This window comes from Lagenorhynchus albirostris, chromosome 10 (genome assembly GCF_949774975.1).
Source record: "Lagenorhynchus albirostris chromosome 10, mLagAlb1.1, whole genome shotgun sequence".
Classification (NCBI taxonomy): Eukaryota; Metazoa; Chordata; class Mammalia; order Artiodactyla; family Delphinidae; genus Lagenorhynchus; species Lagenorhynchus albirostris.
In genome coordinates, this window is record NC_083104.1 from 78,331,322 (window position 1) to 78,352,899 (window position 21,578).

The 21,578-nt window shown below is 40.3% G+C and overlaps 1 protein-coding gene across 1 annotated transcript in view; it reads right to left on the reverse strand.

Annotated features, from left to right (window-relative positions):
* PKHD1 (PKHD1 ciliary IPT domain containing fibrocystin/polyductin) overlaps positions 1-21,578 on the reverse strand; it is a 433,598-nt gene that overhangs the window by 220,595 nt on the left and 191,425 nt on the right. The window contains exons 43-47 of the mRNA XM_060164227.1: positions 17,111-17,223; positions 15,540-15,645; positions 13,211-13,345; positions 7,133-7,268; positions 4,124-4,370 (exon numbers count right to left, since the gene is read on the reverse strand). Coding sequence (XP_060020210.1) covers positions 4,124-4,370; positions 7,133-7,268; positions 13,211-13,345; positions 15,540-15,645; positions 17,111-17,223 — 737 coding nt within the window. The remainder of the gene's footprint in view (positions 1-4,123; positions 4,371-7,132; positions 7,269-13,210; positions 13,346-15,539; positions 15,646-17,110; positions 17,224-21,578) is intronic.

Here is a 21,578-nt window from a genome sequence, read left to right on the forward strand (position 1 = left end):
AGAAAGCTCGGGGAAGCTTACCAGAGAAAACAACCTTCATGTTGAGTTCATGGAAGCTGAGCCTTATGGGCTGAAAAGCACAAAGAAGTTGAGTATGGCTGAGGCATAAAATGCAGGGAAGGGAGGGCAGAGCATTGAGAAATGATGCTAGAAGTACAAACAGGAGCAGGTCACGAAGTGCCCACAGGACATCACAAATGGCAGGCTTTCATCGGGAGGCACTGGGAAACCTTGACAAAGCTTCTACAAAGAAATGCATGGATGGCAAGACCAGATCCGATCTACAAAGCCTCAAAAAGTTCAAGAATGGCATCACAGCAAGGTGGCAAGCTAAGAGGCTGTTGTGGTTATACAGGTGGGAGGCAGTGTCAACCTGGACTAGAGTAGCTGGGAAGGAGAGAAGTAGAAAAACTCAGGAGAGATTTTTTAGGAGATAAAATGGGCTGGACTTGGTAGGTGATTTCTGTGAGGAATAAGTAAGAAGATGAGTCAAGGATGACTCCCATCTCTGGTTTAGATATAACTGAATCAGTTGTCTGAACACCCAGAGATTCTGAACACCGAGGGAGGAATAGGTCCAAGGAATAAAGACCATACGTTCAGTTTTGACAAGTTGAGTTTGAGATGGCTGTTGAATACTCTAGTGGAAATACTGAAAGCGTAGCTGCTCAACGGAAATGTAATACAAGCCATAAGTGCAGGCCGCAGATAGAATCTTAAATTTTACTGTAGCCACAATGAAAAATTTAAAAGAAACAGGTGAAATTAATTTTAATAATATATTTAACCCAATATATTCAAAACTTATCATTGCAACGTAAGCAATATAAACAAATCGTTGCGCTCTCTTACATTCTTTTTTTTCATACAAAGTCTTAGAAATAAGGTGTATAGTTGAAACTTATGGCACATCTCCATCTGGGCGAGCCACATTTCACGTGTTCAGTAGCCACCTGTGGCGAGTGACTTCAATACTGCGCAGGGCAGGTTGGATAAATGGATCTGGAATTCAATAAAGCAATGTAGACTGGAGGAAAAAAATCTAGAATCAACAGTGACTGTTAACGGAGGCTGTGGAATAATCCAGATCACTTGGGAAGAGCATGACGTGCGAGGAAAGCTTCTCACAGAACCCTAAGGAACACTAGCATTTAAGGGGCAGGGAGACGAACTTACAAAGGAGGTCTAGAAGGAGCTCACAGAAATCCACTGGTGAGATGATCCTCGTTCCAGGTAATTTATCTCTAGACATAAGAAATGTGGGATCAGTAAATCCAGGAACTATGTAAGGCACGTTGCCATTATGAGGCCTCTATGGGAAACGTGCCTGACATTTTTCTGAAATGAGGTCCTGACTTACACTGATAGAGCTAATGCTTTCCAGTCTTATCAGGAAGGATGGGGCTGGGAGAATGAGATTGGAAGCCAGGAAAGGAACGCTATGCTGAGTACCTGTGGCCCCTAAAGAAAGCACGTTTTTAGAACTGGCAAGTGAGAGAGAACTCACCCAAACCAAGCGTGTCATCATTTTAGCAAAACAGAAACTAGACTCTGCCTTGTAGAGGGTGGGAATCTTTCCTTCACCTAAATATTAAACATTATTACCAACTTCAAACATTTTTAAGCCTCAGTCAACCCAACTGCAAGGTCAAGTCAGAAGAAGGTACAAAACCGGAAATACCACAATGTAAGCTTGTGGTATCACTCTTGGAAAAGGTAGTGAGGGGAGGTCGCCAATGTCAAACAAGGAACTTATAGTGAACATGAACCAGAAGGGGCCTCCAAGGAGGAGATCACACTCCAAGCACTCGGTTGCTGGTTAGGGGGCAGAGGTGCCCCATTAAACAGCTGTGCAGCCCTCACGCCTTGCCCTCTGGGGACTGGGCTGAGGGAGGCAGGAGGAGGCTAAGAGTTGAAAGGGAAGAGGGCAGGGTCCTTGTGCCACATCAGATCTCCATCAACATGCAACCCCAAAAGATGGGGACCGTGAGAGCTTTGTAAATCAACTCTTAGGGTGCGTGCTCCAGGGCAAATAGCACAACAAATTAATCCTTTTCTCCATGAAATGCAGCAAAGTTTGTATCTACGCAGAATTCAAATTGCTCATTAGCTCTGACATGTTCCTAATGAGGTTATAACGCTCTGGGACAGAGATCAAGTCACTGAACACAAATAGCTGAGGATAGAATCCTGGAAAGCTCAAGTTAGAAAGACCTTAGGGCAGTGCTTCTAAACCTTGAGTATAAATCCCCTGTGGGTCCTGACTCAGAACGTCTGCGGTGAGTCTGAGATTCCCAAGTCTAATCCCAGGCCACACTGATGCACTCTGACTAACAAGGCCTTCGAGATCATCTAACCCAACCACCTTACCCTAGAGATGAGGACATGAAGGCTAAGAGGCTCATAATTGGGAGTGTGCTAAGACTCCCCTGGGGTGAATTTGGGGTCATTGAGCACTTGTCCGCAGACCTGTGAATCAACCTGAAAATGTTTAAATAGAAGCCTAGGGAGTAGGATGACCAACCATCCTGGTTTTCTCAAGACTGAAGGGGTTTCTGGGACACGAGGTTTTCTATTTTAAAATCAAGAAAATTACAAACAAACCAAGGCAAGTTTTTCACCCTAGTAGGAGTCTTTTGAATCTTCTTAGAATACAGTATCAGGATTATTATCTTTTTGACCTTGTCAGTCCCTGAGTGCTGGGATCATGACCTGCTGCCTAGGTAAGCACCTAATTATCCTGTCCGAAGATTCTCCAAGAGCAGATGTTCAGAGGATTACACCTGCAGAGCCTTCTAATGCCACTAAACGCCTCTGTAAGACACAGTCTCCCAGTAGGTCTCCAAGTAAGGCATAAAAAAGGAATATCAACAACACAGAGAAATCAATATCACGCAAGCACAGAATGTTCTTTTTAACTACATAAATCTATTTTAATTTTCCTCATTTGGAAAAAACGCATATAAGAAATAAATCGCTAACTTCAATAAAGCTCAAAATGCTCATTAAAAACATCTTTGTTAAAATCACTAAAATGATAAAAATCAGGATGCGTTCCTAAGGATGAAAAGAAAAGGCATGCTCTGCATAATCCAAATGGTTAGAAATGAAAATATATCCCTCCACATTGTTACTTTACTCACTGGAATTGGGTCCATTAACATTAGATAGAATAATAAACAGTTTGGAAAGCAAAAGTGGAGCATTTTCAGATGATTCAATGCTAGCAGGGTATTATATTACTAAGGTGTCTAAAACAGAATGTCAAGATACTGATGCCATATGCGTTCAGAATGCAGACTTAGTGCAATCCTGACCATATAGGCTCACTCTCTGGAGTTTACCTGTTTAAATAAGATGCCAGCATGATCTGGCTGAAGCACTTGACTTAATATTCATGCAGTTAGGACACAAAACAAAAGGAAAGAAGTGTGGCTAAATGTATATAATGCATGTGAAATAGGTAAAAGATAGAACCCTGGACACTCAGCAATCTTTACCTGGAAATTAAAGAGGGCAGAAGCAATCCTATTATGCATTATAAACAGCCCAGGTGCTGACTTAATGGTAGTTTGGATAGCATAACCAAGGAGTCCTTGCTCCAATATTAATAGGAAATGTATTGTACAAATCCAATAGTTCATGAAATTAACAAGGAAAATGTACTGGGGTGAAGCAACTTTACAAGTAATAGGGAGACATCAGCAATTGCTTCCCTGGAGCATACTGAACACTTAAAAAGAGCTCAGGGGGAGTAGGTGTACATAAATGAGAATGGACGTTACTGGAATTTTTAATAATCCTCTTAATTTAAATATATTTCAAATTCTCTGTTGGTTGCAAGTCTTTTCAAGAGGAAGCTATTAGCTCAAAATGCCAATAAGAGGTCAAGGGCTATGAGACCTGGTCCATTGTTATTGAAAGTTAGCTGCCATTTGAATCAGTCTAAAACTACCGTAAACTTATGATTTGACAGCTGTCAAAATTATCCCCACGTCACTTTTGTAGAACTAAATACTTCCAAAAGATTCCGGAAAACAATTTCGCTTTTATAAATATCAACAGCATGGATGATATATGCATGTGCATTGACAAGCCAAAATGTAGAGTTAATTCAACTTACAAACCAATAGACATACGATGGAAGAGAACATTTTCCTCACAGACACTTCCATGGACAAGCTGACTGAAGCTGGCCTTGACCAAACAAGAAGCTGGAAGGGTTTCCATAGAAGCAAGAACGTGACTTCTATTTTTCCCGGACAGAGACCCATCCAAGTCTTCCAAAATTGCTGCATGAGGAAATGGAAATGCTACCACGTTTGGAGAGTTTGTAAACTTCAACAGGTTGGTCTTGACAGTAAATCCACCTATAAATTGGAAGAAAGACTGTGATGCAGTGACACCAAAGAATATGATCACAAATGGCAACTGAACTCACGGGGATATTTTCAGTATTCTAAATTGCATATTTATACAGTTTTACAATCCACTCAATTTATTCAAGAAAAAAAAATCCTAGGTGTTGACTATATGCCAGGCTCTGTGCTATGTACTGGAGAGAGAGGGAAACAGGAACAGTAGTGGCATTGCCCTCATGCAGCCTGTATTCTAGGGCAAGGATTCTCAACCGGGGGTGGTTTGCCCTCCAGGGGACATTTGGCACCACCTGCAATCATTTTTGGCTGTCACAACTGGGTGGATGGCAGGGCTACGAGCATCTGGTGGGTAGAGGCAAGGATGAGGCTAAACGTTCTATAATGCACAGGACAGTTCCCACAACAAAAAGTTATCCAGGGACTTCCCTGGTGGTCCAGTGGTTAAGACTCTGTGCTTCCACTGCAGGGGGTGCGGGTTCCATCCCTGGTCCGGGAACTAAGATCCCCCATGCTGCTCTGTGCAGCCAAAAAAAAAGTTATCCAACCCCAAATGCCATAGTGCCAAGGGTGAGAAATTGTGGTCTAGTGGGAAATGATGACACATAACATTAATTGACTAATTATTAAATGCTAAAATTGCTGTGGGTTAGTCTCTCCATCTTTCTGCTCTAGTTCTCCTACGGCAAACCGAACCCCACTTTTTATGAGATTTATACTTTAATCATTTACCCTCAAAAGCAATATTCAATCAATCACGTGGGTAGATAGTAATAGTAACATTTTTCAAATACTAGCTCTAGGGCTACACTTCTTAGCAGGGTTTCCCTCATGCCACCTCCATGTGATTCACTGTGATTCTGTTGCCAGTCCAGTTGCCCAGGAAGAAACGATGGCAGTGGTCTAATACTCATCTTCCTGTCATTAAAATTTAAAAATTCAGTACACATCTCTTAGTATATATGCTACCATATTACTATATTATATACCTTTTAAAACACACCAAAAAAGGAAATTTTTAAAATAAAATATTGATACAAAGAGAGGCCCTAATGCTTTCATTCTCATCCCAGTAGAGTCCATGGACTGAATTGTCACACATTCAAGATGCCATGATTCCACCTCTGGCAACTTCTGTAGTTCATCTAATACCACAAGCAGCTCTACAATTCAGTTATACTGGATTTCTTTGCAATTCCCCAATCATAACTTGCTCTTTGGAATTTTTTTTGCATATGCTGTTTCTAATACGTAGAAACTTTTCTCTGCCTATTCCTCCTTGCAAACTTCTCTTCACCTTTCTAAATCCTGCTCCAGGCACTCTATGATGAAATCTTACCTGACCCCTTACCTTGCTCCCCTCACTGACCTTGCTCAATCCTCTAGTACTGGACTTATCACACTATTACAATCGCTGGCGTAGACATTTATTTTTGTGCCTAGATGGAGAGACGCTGGAAGACAAGAACTATGTGTTTTTCATCTCTGCACTGCCCAGTTCCTTAAACCGAACCTGGACTAGACAATTTTTAAACAAATGAAGGAGATGGTTCTGCCAAGACCATCCAGTGGGAAGAGATTAGAGCTCATAAGGAGCAGGGTGCTTTTTTTTCAGTGTCTTATGAATGATATGAAACAGTGAAGCTATTAAATGACTGAGGAATTATGATTTGAAGTGATTGCCATAAGGCATTTTTTATTCCCATTATTATTTCTACAATCTTAAACTCAGATGCCACCCAAGTAAAAACAATATTTGGCTCTGCCTATGGCGGGGGGGTGGGGGGGTGGGGGGGGGTGGAAAAAAGCACAGTGGAAACTTGTTGATTATTCATTTACTTAAAAAAACAAACAATTATCTAAATTGGTGATTCAAACCACAAGAGCATATTTACTTGAATCCCTTGGTTTGTCTGTTTACAATGATCAAATCAACTAGATTGCTCTCTGCTTCTTTTCACCTTGGCCCATGAGTTCTCCAAGGTATTTCTCACTGCCTCTGAGATGTGGTTAACAAGTGGACAAGAATTCCTATGGTGCATACAACAAGTCTTGGGCTGCTGCAAACATAAAGTACCTGAACTCTGGCTCTTGCAGGAAAGCTTGCATGTGTGTTAGTTTATATCCATATGTCTATCCGTCCAGTTCCATTCATTGATTTAATCAATGAACCTACTGGGCATCAGGCTACTAGTTAACTAATGATAAAACTCTGAGCAAAAGAGATGTGATCAGATATAGAGAACAAACTGGTGGCTAGGTTGGGGCAAGATGGGGGAGGGGCTCAAGAGGGACAAACTAGTATGTATAAAATAAATAAGCTACAAGGATATATTGTACAGCCCAGGGAATATAGCCAATATTTCACAATAATTTTAAATGGAGTATAATCCATAAAAATATTGAATCACTATGTGGTACACCTGAAACTAACTGTAAATCAACTCTACTTCAATAAAAGAGAGAGAGAAAGATGTGATCCCTGCCTTTATGAAGCTCAGAGTCCAGCAGAGACATGGCACCATAGTCGCAGAGTGCGATAGGCACCATATAGGGAAAGACTGGGGAGCTGCGGGAGCCGCATTGGGAGCACCTGGCCTCCTCTAGAATTTCTCTTAGGAGATTTGAGCAGCAGTTTCAACTAATGCAATCTTATAACTAAAAGAAACAATGAGTCACAATGGCTTTTGCCACTATTTATCACATTTATGTGAGTACTCGCCTTATTCACTATCTATCTTATCTACTCAACTTACCCTGTCCTCGGGAACAGCCTGAACAGGTCCTGATGGCCACACAGTCAGTGAGATCAAAATTCACAAAGGTTGTGTTAGACACTGTCAGTTCCCACCTTTTGGGAGTTTTGATCCCAGCTGACATACACAGGCTTCCCTGTGATTTAGAAGGGGGACAAAAGGGAAGAAAAATAAGGGGACTGGCCACATGAAATACAATTTTAATACATGAATAAAAACAATTAAGTGAGTAAAAAGACAAACTACAGACTGGGAAAAATGTTTGCAAATCAAATATATGACAAAGGATCACAATGAAATATGCTACACACCTGTTAGATGGCTAAATGAAAACATAGTGACCGTACCAAGTGCTGATGAGGAAAAGAAATAAATGAACCTCTCATACATTGCTGGTGGAAATGCAAAATGGTACAACCACTTTGGAAAATAGTTTGGCACTTTCTTACAAAATTAAACATACTCTTAACATTGACCTAACAACTCAACTCCTAAGTGTTTACCTTAGAGAAATGAAAACTTATGTTCATACAAAACCCTTACACAAATGGTTAAAACAGTTTTCTTTGTAGTGAATCACCAAATCTGGAAACAACTCAAATGTCCTTCAACAAATGAGTAGGTAAACCTGTGGTAGATCCCTATAGTGGAATACTGCCCCACAATAACAAGGAATAAAATACAAGTTAGATAAATACTAAAGGATTCGGGAACGAAAGAAGCCAGTCTCAAAAGGTTACATACTATCTTATTCCATTTATATGATTGTTGAAAAGAAAAAACTATAGTGACAGAGAATACATTAGTGACCTCCGAGGGGTTAGACATGAGAAGAGGATGTGGCTACAGAAACGGAGTCAGAGGGAGGTTTTTTCAGGCTGATGCAACTGTTCTGTATCTTGATTGTAGTGTTGGTAGTTACAGAAATCTACACATACGTTAAAATTTATAGAATTGTATATCAAAAAAGTCCATTTTACTGTATGTTAATATAAAAATAAATAGTAAAAAGTCTAAAAAGAAACAAAAACTGCTTCCAGGATTTTCCACAAAATCTCTTCAACAGACTCCATCTAATCAAGCTGTTAGTGCTTCACTGTTCTGCTGCTAAAGATAACTGTCTGTCTGAGGATCACCAGAAATTGTCAAGGGTCTCCAGCATGGAAGACTGTGATAAAAAGAAACAAACAGAAGAAAAGAAACCCAGTGGAGACAAAGCCAGTATAGAAATCAGAAGAAAACTTAAAAACTATCATTAATAACATCAGAGAAATAAGAATATCATGTGCATGAAACAAGAAGAAGCCTAAAAAGGAATATTTCGGAAAAGAAAAAGAGAACAAAAACAGGAGAGCAGTAATAATAAATTCAATAGAAAAAATGAAATAACTTAGAAAGTAGGATAAAAAGGCAGTGGGGCAGTGGGAAATCAGAGAGAAAATTAAGAAGATTAGATAAGTAATTTAGAGAGCCAATATCCAAATAATAATAATTTCAAGAAAAAGGAAAATATATAGGAGATAAGTATCAAAGAAATAAGTGAAGGAAACTTCCCAGAAGGAAAGGATATGATTTTCCACAGTGAAAAGTCTGGCCCAGAGCCTAATACAGTGGTTAGAAGAAAAAGCCACACAGCAAGGTACACCATATTGAAATTGCAAAATACCAGGGACAAGGGCGAGACCCTAAAAATTTCCAAAGAGGAAAAACTAATAGGTTACATATAAAAGACCTAGAATCAGAGTATCTAAGAACTCATTTCTTTTTGCAAAGTGATTCAGCATATATATATGGTTTTTAAAATTATTTTCCATTATGGTTTATCACAGGATATTGAATATAGTTCTCTGTGCTATACAGTAAGACCTTGCTGTTTATCCATACTATATATATATAATGGTTTGCACAGAGTATCTAAAAACTCTTTAACCTCAAGACTAGAAGCTAGGAGACAATGAAGAATTGCCTTCAAAACGTCAAGGCAAAATGAACTCCAACCTAGTAGTCTATAGCCACAACCTTCCAAGAAGGGGGTCTCCATTTGTAGGTCAAAATCTTTAACTTCCATAGACCCCCAGTTAGTTAAGAAAGTTACTGCAGGCTAATAAAATGAGAATTAAATCAGAAAGGAGGGAGACAGGGGAATCAGGAACGAGAGTTCCAATACTACAGAGACATGAAGAAAGTCTCCAGAATGTTGGTCAAGAGAAATTCCAAGACCTAGCTATGAAACCCTTTTCTCACACTGCTGGTACAAGTTTAAATACTTGTAATTGTTGTTTGTCGTTTGGCATCGGCCACTGAAGCCGAAGGGATATACTCTGAGCCAGCAATTTTACAATCTGGCACATGTTCAACAGAAATGCATGCTTGTGAACACCAAGAGACATATACAAGATTGTTCATAACATCTTTCTCTGTAATAACCTAAAACTGGAAACAAGCAAATGTGCATCAAGAGCAACATAGCTTTAAAAAATTGTGATAGAGTCCATAAAGTGGAATACTACGTAACAACGGGAAGAATAAATGATTGCAACATATAAAAACATGGATGAATCTCACAGACATAATGTTATGCCAAAGAAGCCAGGCACAGAAGAGTTACACGATTTATGATTCCATTTATATAAAGTTCAAAAACAGATTTGAAATTAACCTATGTCTGAGAAGTCTAAATAATGGTTCTCCTTTGGCTTGGGGGCTGGGGGTTGGGTTAACTGGGAGCAGGCATGAAGGGGTTTCAGAGGAGTTGGTGATGTGCCATTTCTAGATCTGGGTGGTATGCACGTGGTTTTTGCTTTATAAAAATTCATTGAGCTCTTCACTTGTGATTTGTGCACTTTTCCCCATAAACATTATATTTCCATGAAACAATTTGTTTTAAAAGGTGGGACAATACTAGAGAAAAATAATGTATAAGATGGGAGGGTGAAGAAAGAAGTTAGAGAAGTTTAAGGTCCTTGCATGGCTCATGTAATTAAGTGCCGATGTAATTAAGACTTTGTGAAGACGAGCAGGTGTGTCACAAGTTTAAGTCCAACGTGAACAATCACAACAGAATGAATAACGTTCGAATGAGTAAATATAAAAAAGATATTATTCAATGCAGGACAAATCAAGTTCCGAAAGCAGAAAAAAAGAAACAGAGAAAACGGGTTGCAAACTGAAAGCACGAAATAAGATGGTGGAAATAAATGCAAATATGTGGGAGACATAAGCATGCGGATGGTAATAACTGAAACCACTAGAGAAAATGAGATTTCTCCCAGGGAGAGCAAGTATATGGAGAGAAGAAGGGGTCCTACGATAGAATTTAGACAAACAAAAAGATGAAAAGTCTAAACTGGGGAAGAGAAATCCACAAGTGAAGATGAGTAACCCTGAGACAAATAGGAGAAAGAATGAAGCATCCCCAACAGCATCTGTCCGAAAAAGACTTTTTTTTAAAGTAGTATCATCTGCTTGAATTAATTACAATAACAACAAAAAGGCAACCATCCTACAGTTACTTCCAAAAGTAGGATGACCATAATTTACACCCAAATCAGGACATCCTGAAGAGTGTGAAAAGGGGTGCTAATTAAATGGAAGGCTAGGCCCGCACAACAAACAAAACCACACAGCCAATCTAGCATGTATAGTGATGGTTAGCGCACCTCCTTCTCTTGCATAATAAAGCCATCCTCATTGAAAATTATTCTACCCATCTCAGTAACAAGGTAATGCTGGGTATGAGGCATACACAAATATGCCTAAAGGAAAAAAAATCCTTTTTTCTTCCACAGAAAACTTAGTTTTCTTCCAGAAACTAGTGTTTGTTTTAGAATAAGACTCACTGATAGAAACTAACACAATATTGTAAAGCAATTATACTCTAATAAAGATGTTAAAAAAATTTTTTTAATAAAAATAAATTTAAAAAGACTCACTGATAATTGTGTGTCACCAATTATACATGGGTGGAAGGTCTAAGAATAGTTAAGCCAAATTCTCTGAAAATTTTAATTCCTAAAGAAATGGCAGGTTTGAAAGAAAGAGGCTAAAATCAGATTTCCACAACCACAGAGAGGTTTGGCATCCTTCTTTTTAAAAAAAAAAAAGAATTAACACAGTTTTATACAGCAATAAAGTGGTTCCCAAATAAATCTGAGCAATGTTGTGTTAACTAAAGATTCATAGATATTTTTCTTGTTTGTTTTTAACTCTAGAACTTTGTGAAGATTTTAAAGTGTTAATATGCAATGTGAGTTTCAGGGGATGGGAGGGATGGTAAACAGCATATCCTGTGTGTAATTAACCTAAGAATCTTTCTTTTCTCAGAGTCTCTCTTGGGACCAGCCTTCAATGAAAAACACTTCAGAAAATACTGGAGTAGGCACTAATAAATGCTTATTGCCAAAGCCATCTTCCATATGTAATTAAACGAGTATTAGACCAGGCATGGGAAGATATCCAGGTGGTCCTAGCTCCACAATACTGGGCATGATTTTGGGCTATCATTTGACTCCCCAAAGCCTCCATTTCTTTACCTGTAAATTCAGGAGTTCTAACTAGACCAACTCTTAGGTAATATTTACCTCTAAAGTTGCATGGTTTTATGATTTGGATGCCTAATCAAGATCTAGACCTTTCCTAGAACAAGCTGTTTAACATTTTCCATCCAGGGACTTCGGTTCTGCACTCACTTGTTAGGAGACTCAGAAGCCCTCAGTTGCATTACCTTGCTGGTGAATCACACTCCAGGGGTGAGATTATTTTTTGTTACCTCATAAGCACCCTTTTGTCATAATCTATCTCTTAACTTATGTCACTCTCCCATGAATTATGATGTCTATTTAGCATCAGTTAGGATGTTGTGACATTGATTTGCCAGGACAGTTATTTACTCAGCTTGATGGGCATTTTATTTTCAGCATCTTCTCTATGGTTATTTCAGAGACATTTAAGGGCCTGGGTCAACCAGTATCACAGAATCTAAATCTGGGTCCCATGCTCTCTCGAAAACTATGCAACCTGAAAAGAAGAATAATCTCTCAAGGTGGTAATCCTTTCAGAGAAAAGGAAAAACTGGCAGGTATTTTCCCTCCTGAAAAGAATGGTTCAGAAGAGAAGTAATGAAGGAAGTTGGAGAATTAAATATAGGAAAATGTAGCTTAGTAAGAAAATGATTTTTTACTCTTAATGTTTGTATCTATAGCTATGAAATAGTCAAGGGAAGTACTAAAGTCAATAATTATCATTTAAATATCAGTTGATCAAAGCATTCAGAAACAAACTAAAGAGAATGCTCTTTCCTTGGTCCCCAGAAGTACTCTAGGTCCCTTCCATCTATGATTATTCTGACAATGTGACACGAATATTCATGTAACTCCTTCAAGAAAAAGAACTTGGGGGACCCGTTATAGGTCTGAAGCCAATGGCAGCCATGGACTTCCCTTGAGAACTAGTACTTCTTATCCAGGAAGTCCTCTAAGGCTCACCTACATTCTGGGCCCCTGGCCATGCAGTGGCAGGGAAGTCATCTATAGGTTGATGTTTATCATGTAGAAACCCACACTGAGGCAAGTATTAGGGAATCACATAAGAAACCGTAGTATATTAAGCAAACAATGTAAATTATATCACCTTTTTCTCTGAGGCAGGGACCCTAAATAGAGTAAGAACTCTATGAACAAAATGTTGATGTCAAAACTTGGCAAACCACAGATGCACAAAGACAATTTGGAATCACCTCATAATCCTTGGGAAGTTAGAGTAAATGACCCTAAAATTATTAGGCTTATTATTGAATTGTATGGACAATAATGCTAAATCGCAAACAAATAAGAGTTCTGCGAACCACTCAGGGCTTTTGTGATGTACATGGACACATAACATGGAAATCTTGTGTGTATTTGAATTTTATGATAAACATCACCACTGTTACAAATCAAAAGCTCCTCCAAATTTGACCAATTAAATACAAGATTTACTAAAGAATGCTATTTAAATTACATATCCTGGATTAGCAGGGGACCCAACACATGCGATTCTGTTTTGATGGACAACATAAAAGAATCACACGAAGGCACTTACCTTGGGGGCAAAATGAGCAAGTAATAAGCTGTCAGTAACTGAAGTATTTGCATCACTTTCCAAGATGTCAATTCCAAAATCTCTGCATGCATAAACCTGGAAGTTTTTCAGGTGAAGATTGCTACTTCTAAAAATCTATAAAACAACAGCATATATTATGTCAAAGGTCTGAGGCTTGGGTTTTCTTGCAGACTTCCTGTAGCTTCTTTAATTATTGATGAAGTATAAACAAGCATGCTATACCATATTTAAGCAGCTTTTGTCCATCAATATCTGTGCGGGCGTCCCAGAGTTGCCGTGAGGTCAGCACTAACTAGTCCCCTTTGGTAACATCCCCTCTATACTTTTCATTTCTCCTCCTAACAATTGATGCATTAAAAGGTCAATGTGGGGCTTCCCTGGTGGCGCAGTGGTTGAGAGTCCGCCTGCCGATGCAGGGGACGCGGGTTCGTGCCCCGGTCCGGGAAGATCCCACATGCCGCGGAGCGGCTGGGCCCGTGAGCCATGGCTGCTGAGCCTGCGCGTCCGGAGCCTGTGCTCCGCAACGGCAGAGACCACAACAGTGAGAGGCCCGCGTACCACAAAAAAAAAAAAAAGGTCAATGTGAATTCTTTACTTTAGTAAACTTGCAACTGTCAAGTAACACAAAATGAATGGAGAAAAACAGAGCATCCGAGAACTCCAGTACTTAACATTTTCCTCGGTGTTGTATATGTTTACTAATATTGTCGGAAAATTGTAAATATGAAATAAGTAATTCAGCATGACTACAGACTCAAAATATGTTATATGCATATACAATGATGACAGCTTGGGCTAGTGGCCCTAAACAAGGATCAAGTATTAACAAAATGAGCTTGTCAGAGTTGAATCACACTAGCCTGGGGGACAGAGCCCTTGGTTTTTACCTAGCACTCATATTAACTAATTATGTGATCTTGGGCAAGACATTTAACTTTTCCTAGGCCTCACTTCAACCACCCTGAAAATCAGGGTGCTGTTAGGACTACCAGTTAACCTTACACAGTGGCCTCTTTGTTTACTAAATAGGGTCATGCTTACGTTCGTACCTTAAAGTGGGAGTTTCCTATTACTTAAGGCCAAGGAAGCCTTGATTTATCACAGTATGGTGCTTCTACTTGTCAATCAGTCTTTGTGCTTGAATTTTCAAGAACTGAATAGCTTGCATTTCCCACTATGTATGTGCTGACAGCTTTTATAAAATGATGGATCTTTGAAGACACGTTTATGTAAACAAAATGGGTACGATCTGAACTGATAACTTGACAACAGTTGTTACCTAATTACAGGCATCAGCCCTTCTGCAAGGCACGAATTGCTTCCCTGCAAAAGAGGGATTTGTCACCTCTATATTTATAATGCTTGTGGGAAACAAAGTACTTTATCGAATTTAATGAGAAGAAAATACTTAATACAATAGGGACTCTTCCTGTTAGCTAACCCAATTTTGTATTTTGGGATTTTCCCAAATAGTTCTCCTTTATGTTGGATAGGTGAAATAAATGCCTAACTTTCTTACTGTGACTTAATTATATGTTTTTATTCTATTTACTGAATGCCCTATAGATATATTTCTTCATCTGTGTATCTTAGGCTCCCTATTTCTACGTGGCAGAGACCAAATGTATGTAATTTTCTCTGTGTAGCACCAAACAGTGACCCTGGATAATTTTTATATGGTGCTGGTAATAGTGATCATACAAAGCTTTCTTATAAGACATCACTGAAATAATGAAAATTAAATGGATAACATGAACATTGTTTCCTTTCAAGGAAAATGGGAGAAAATTTGGCTCATTGATGAAGGTAAGAATGCCACCTTGAGCTGGAATTTTTGCGTTTCAGTGATGAACAGAACTTTTCCTTACAACTGAAACATGTCCTATTCAGGATATTAGGGTATCAAATGCACAACGTCTGGAGTCTGGATTCTGCACCTGGTTTTGCTGCTAACAAACTGTGTGACCTTTGGCAAATCCCTTTACTTTCTGAACCTTAATTTTTTCTCTCTAAATAGGCATGTGAGGGGAAGAACAGATGACCCCTATGATCTTTCTTGGTTGCAAATCTCTATGATTCTGTTGTTCCCTACTAGAGCTGCTGGAAAATCGCCATACAGGCAATGAACTAACCTTGGCTTGCTGACTAGGAATCTGTTCATGCAACAACTATTTCACACACATCTATGATGCTGTTGGCTCCTTAAAGCTGTGAGAATATCGCAATGCTCCCCCAACAGCAAATCATCCCCCTTTAAGTAGAGATGCACAATAAATCACCACAAGAACAAAAAACTAAAGAAACGTACCTGGGCACCACCTGCACTTCCCCAAACCGTGAAATTTTGGAACAGGGTGGGACCAGTGCCGTTATCCCAAGTTGGCTGAAACTTAGGGTATACAAAGAGGCCACACCTAGGAAGAAAGATAAAGAGTGAAATTCAGCTAATTTCTGCATTCCAAATGTCTCACTTTTTCTCATTGGAAAATATAAAACTAAAGGTACTGAATAAGGGAGTGTGAAGAGGAGACCTGCAAGCCTTCTCTCTGACTGTCATTGCCTATCCCTCAGCCTTTCCTTTCTGTCACCCTCTGTGACCTGCTCCTGGATCTCAACAAGACACAGATTGCCATGGTCCCATTCCATTCTCTCAGCCCTTCTAGATTCATCCCCTTCCAAGGAGCATGCATACCCCTGCCTAGCCCTTCAGAACACGAGCCTCACTCTTCCATCAGTCCCTTCTAGATCCATCCCTTTGCTGAAACAGCAGATACCAGCCCCTGTAATCCCTGCAACTTTTGTGCTTCTCCCTGAAATGCCTTAGCATTGTGGTATTTTGGATATCTTCTCCCCTCACATCCCAGGGCTGCTGAGAGCTGCTAGATAAAAAACTTCATAATCTTAATAATAATTTCATGACACATGTACTAATTCTAGCCTCAGCTTCATAGCGGAGCAATGGTGCTTAATCCTTATTCCACTCTCCTTATCATTTCCCATCATTGCAGTATTATTTCACTATTATTAACATAACTACTATCAGAATTATTTATATCGAGGAATTCCCCGGCAGTCCAGTGGTTAGGACTCCATACTTTCACTGTTGAGGGTGTGGGTTCAATCCTTGGTCGGGGAACTAAGATCTCACATGCTGCACTGCATGGCCAAAAAAATAATAATAATAAATAAATAAACTGTTTAGTAGAATTATTTATATCAATTATTGAGTTCCTACCATATTCGAGATGTTCTCTTAGGTGCGTTATAGAAGTCATCTCTAATTTTCACATCAAACTTTCACTAGAGATCTGTCCCTATTTCACAAATAAGGGATCTAACTCTTTAAAAAAAAAAAAAAAAGGCAGTTTACTCAGACAAAGTCCAGATTTGAATCGGGGCCTGACTGATTCTGAAGTTCACATTTTTCCCATGTTCCCACCATGTTTCCCAGTCCTTGCTCTTAGCAGATGACCTTATCCTCTAAATAGCAAAGACTTTGAACGAGCCCCTCTCATCTCACAGTGTGCAAGTCACAGGCAAAGAGCCTCTTCCCCAAACTTCATCTCCCCACTCAGCTCCTGAGCTCAGGCACTCTGGCTTCCCAGGTTCCCCCAGTCTGTTGGGAGTTTAATTCATCTCTCTATTGAATTCTCCTCTGGCCACAAAAGGTGCCCTCTGTCCTATGCCCCTTCAAGTGACCTCTCTCTCTTTCCCTTCCCTTCACCACCAAATTTATGATCCAAGATGCTCACTCAGACACATCATCAAATCTCACACGGATGCCAAGCATTACACAACCCTCTCTGTGAGTGTTGTGCAAAAAAAATGTTAAACCATAATGCTTACACCCAAAATGTAGATGAACTTCCCCCAAGTTACCTCGTACAAGCATGTGCACTGTTCCGGGTAAAGGAAAGAAGTGGAGCTTGGGATGTTTGGTTGGTCACAAGGTGAAAAAAGTAGCCATAGCCAGCAGCACATACCCTGTTTCCCTATGGAAATTAAGGATAGTTAAATCATAGTCAGTCCATTACAATAAGGCTGCTGGAAAGAAACACTCTTCTATGTGCTCATTCTGCCTTTTCACTTACTTGCTGCCAAGGTATATTGATATACCTTGGGTCAAAAATACGCTCATTCCAATAACGAAGATGTGGTGTGTGTATATAGAGATATATATACACACACACACACACACATACAATGGAATATTACTCAGCCATTGAAAAGAATGGAATAATGCCATTTGCAGCAGCATGGGAAGCATACCAAGTGAAGTAAGTCAGACAGAGAAAGACAAACACCATGTGATATCACTTATATGTGGAATCTAAAATACAACACAAATGAACATATCTATGAAACAGAAACAGACTCACGGACATAGAGAACACACTTGTGGTTGCCAAGGGGTGGGGGAGCAGGAAGGATTAGGAATCTAGGATTAGCTGATGCAAACTATTATACATAAAATGGATAAACAACAAGGTCCTACTGTATAGCACAGAAAACTATATTCAATATCCTGTGATAAACCATAATGGAAAAGAATATGAAAAAGAATATACGTATGTGTAACTGAGTCACTGTGATGTACAGCAGAAATTAAACACAACATTGTAAATCTAAAAATATATATATATGCTCATTCCTCTTCCTCCAGGCAGTTCAATTTGACTGTACTTTGTCCACCTCAATAGCTGGCATCTCATGTTAAAACGTCCTTGTAAATTTCCACGGTGAGAAGCTTACTTGTGTCACTTCATACAAGCTCTCCTCTTTAGTGTGTAAAAAATACTCGGGAGCAAAGTCGTCCCTAAAGCCAAGTCTCCACAGAGTGTTCTCTCTGATCCTTTGAACAGAAGAAAAAACTGAGATTATCTGCAATGGTTATTTAATATCAGTGTAGATGGTAAGGGATATGCACGTTGGGATGAGACACAGAAAAGGGTTAGAACTGAAAGAGGAAGTTCTGACCCACTCAAGGACAGAGCTCTTCCTCCCAGCCTTTTAGAGAGCTCGAGGAGTTTAGTATACTACACTGTAAGGATTAAGACCAAAGACCGCAATCACACCCTTTGAATCATAGCTGTTCTCTGTTTATCCTTAGGTTAGCAAACTCATTTCATCCCATAGCTTCAGCCATTCTAGACTAATATTTTATTGGCTTTAATTTTTAAATGAAAGGACTTTAGGTATTATTAAAGGCAGCCCTCTGAACCTGGGTGACCCACTGGCAGTCATTATATAGCAGTACTCCCTACAGAAGGGGATTTTAAAAAGTCTGTTCCTCTCTGGGAGTGCCACATGTTCCACATGCATGTGCGCACACGCACACACACAAACACACACACACACATACGCACAAGCACACAGAAGCAAGCAAAGTCGGTATGGAAGAAAAACTGAAGTAGGATGATTTAAAACAAACAGTACTCAACTCCTGGCTTATGTGAGAGAAGGTACCCCAGCACCTGGAGGCCGTCAGCCTCTGGAGAAGTATGAATGAGGGCCAGAGTTGACACTGAGACGGGAGGCCTGGCCAGCAGGCAGCAGCTGGGACCTGGCCAGGGGAGCCAGCTCGTGCTGACACAACCACAGGTACTGTTCCCTGAACATCAGCCGGTAGTTCACTGTGGGCACTGAAGGCCCTCTCGCCCTGGGTATCTGTAATCCACCAGCCATGCCTCCTCTTTCACTCCATTACAGAACGCCTTCTTTCTTTGTGCACTAGTGGCCCATTCATTACTGCACTTCATTCTTTTGGATTCTAAGCATTTCTCCAGTTTTCTGAGGCCACTTAAAATTCCAATCACATGTCTTACCACATACTAAAAGAAACTTTTGGACATCATTGAATATGAAGCTGAATCACTATTCAAGATGTTAACATGACTTCAGGACACCTGGGACACACCTCTGGGACCCCAGTTATCTTGGGGTGGCAGAGTCTGGAGCTGTGGTTGTCAGCCAGGGATGATACTGTTCCCCAGAGAGCATCTGGAACTCTCTGGAGACCGTTTTCATTGTCACCCTCGGAGGGAGAGGGGTTTTACTAGTATTAAGTGGATAGAGACCAGGGATGCTGTTATATAGAGGACAGCCTCTCACAAATGTGAGAGGCCCCAAATGTTAATACAAGCACGGTTAAAAAAAAAAAAAAGTCTTAAGTCTTCACTTGTTCTTGAAATAACCCATACCCACTTTCCAGTATCCCATCTCCACATTTTGATGGAAAGGCCAACCTAAATATAAAAACATGGTTAATTACAATAAGAATACTTTGACAGTTTTTACTGGGAGGGCATTTATATCTTTTTAAACAACCAAATCTGCCACTAGACACTCCCCCAAAGAACACTTACTGGCATTGCATCAGTTATCTCATTCTTCCCTCGTGCTAGAAAACAAGACGTGCACTTATGATCCTCAGTTTTGGAATAATCACTGCCATTGGGCTGGCAAATACAAGCATCCAACAGAAGCACCAAATACAAGTGCCCTCACAGAAGCACAAGCAAGTAATATGGCTGTGTTTACGGAGCTCCACCTTCCACAGAGCCGGCGTTGAGCGGCTGTGTCTCTACCACCCCCATGAGCCACGAGAAAGGCCATGAGTATATAAGAATTGAGGGTTAGGGAATGGGGGCTTCTGAAACACCCACCTTTTCTCCAAGTATACAAACAATAAGAAAGGTGCACTGGGACTTCCCCAGCGGTCCTGTGGTTAGGTCTCTGCACTTCTACTGCAGGGGGTTTGGGTTCAATCCCTGGTCAGGGCACTAAGATCCCACATGCCTCGCAGCACAGCCAAAAAAAAAAAAGAAAGGTGCACTAGAGGCTAGAAATGATCATCTCACTTGGACATACATCTCTATTTCATTACCAACAAGATGCTAATTCATTACCATGACTCCACGAGGAAGGGAAAGATTCAAACATATGCAGAATATATTTCAAGGACTTCATCCTTATTCATCACCTTGGCCATACAGGTGCTCAGAGAGCATGTATTTTGACTGAATGAACAGATTTGTTGAATCATCTTCCGTGGTGTCAATAGTATTTTTGGAGCATCTGGGTGGTCATGTATAAATGCTTTCCAAGTGCATTTATAGTCGGGCAGGATATTGCAACTTCGGTCTTCTGTTAGCCAATAAGGCTCACTTTTCTTTTAAAAGAAGCACTTGAACAGTCAGATGACATTACTTTCCAGTCCTTTTTACTCTGCATTCCAGTTGGGTATGCTACAAACGATTTGTGAGCAGAAACCACATATGTATGCAGGCAGCCGGCGGCTTGTGGGGAAGGGTTTAAGGCAAGCAGGGAATTTTGTGTGGAAATCAATTCTTTGCGGAAGTCAATGTATTATGGACATTCAAGCAAGAGAAATTCCAGAGAGAAATTAACTGCCCAAGTAAGCCAGTTCCTTGTGGTGTGCATCTGTAGTCACTAAAAAAAAAGTGAGTTAACCCTTCAGGCAGCTCTTAAATATACATTAGCTATTGAGTGGAGAGAGCTAGAGAGCTGAAATCGGCCTTTAAACACAGAATTCCTTACAAAATTGATTCACAAACCAGAACAAATTCCCCTCAAATTAAATGGATGTTTTCAAAGGGCTGGTCTTCAGGGGGTTTCTGTTGACTGTTCTAAACAGGGGTCTGGTCATGGGAAATGTCCAACGCCCACAGACACATGGGATATTCTGGAGCTCTGGGAGTGAACAGTCTCTCGCTGATGGAGAGCAAAGACCTTCCAGCCTGAGGTCAACATAGGATATGTCTCCTGGAAAGACGAAGCCTCTGGACAGATAAGAAACACCCATAAAGGAGTCAGAGACTCAGATGCTGGAGTGCGGTGGGGAGACAGCCTGGAAATGAAGTGCTCCGGACACTGCAAGGTGATGCATGCAAAGCCTGTCTAAGGAGTATACAAAGGATTTTCCAAGTTCCTTGTACATTCAGATGGGAATATCGTGTTGAGTCCTCACTAGCAAGAAGGCACAAAGCTCAGGTTTTGCTTCTCAGAAAAACTGCCCTGGACCTGGCTCAGCAGCAGCCTGGGCAGGGAGGCAGGCAGACCACTTGTGGCTATGAAAACTAAAAAGGAATATTGCACTTGAAATCCCCTCATACCAAGCAGGGTTGAGGGTGAGTGAACTGTAAAGATGGCTTCCTGGGAGCCCAGGTGAATTCCATGCACTGGGCAGAGCATTTGGTCCTAGGCTCTGTGTCTGAGCATTCCAGGAACAATGTACAACCACAAATAACTGCAGAGACTTAATTAAGGATCAGCTCCGTTTCTTCCTGCCTACCTGCCAGGCCAGAGATTTTAAGGTCAACTTCTG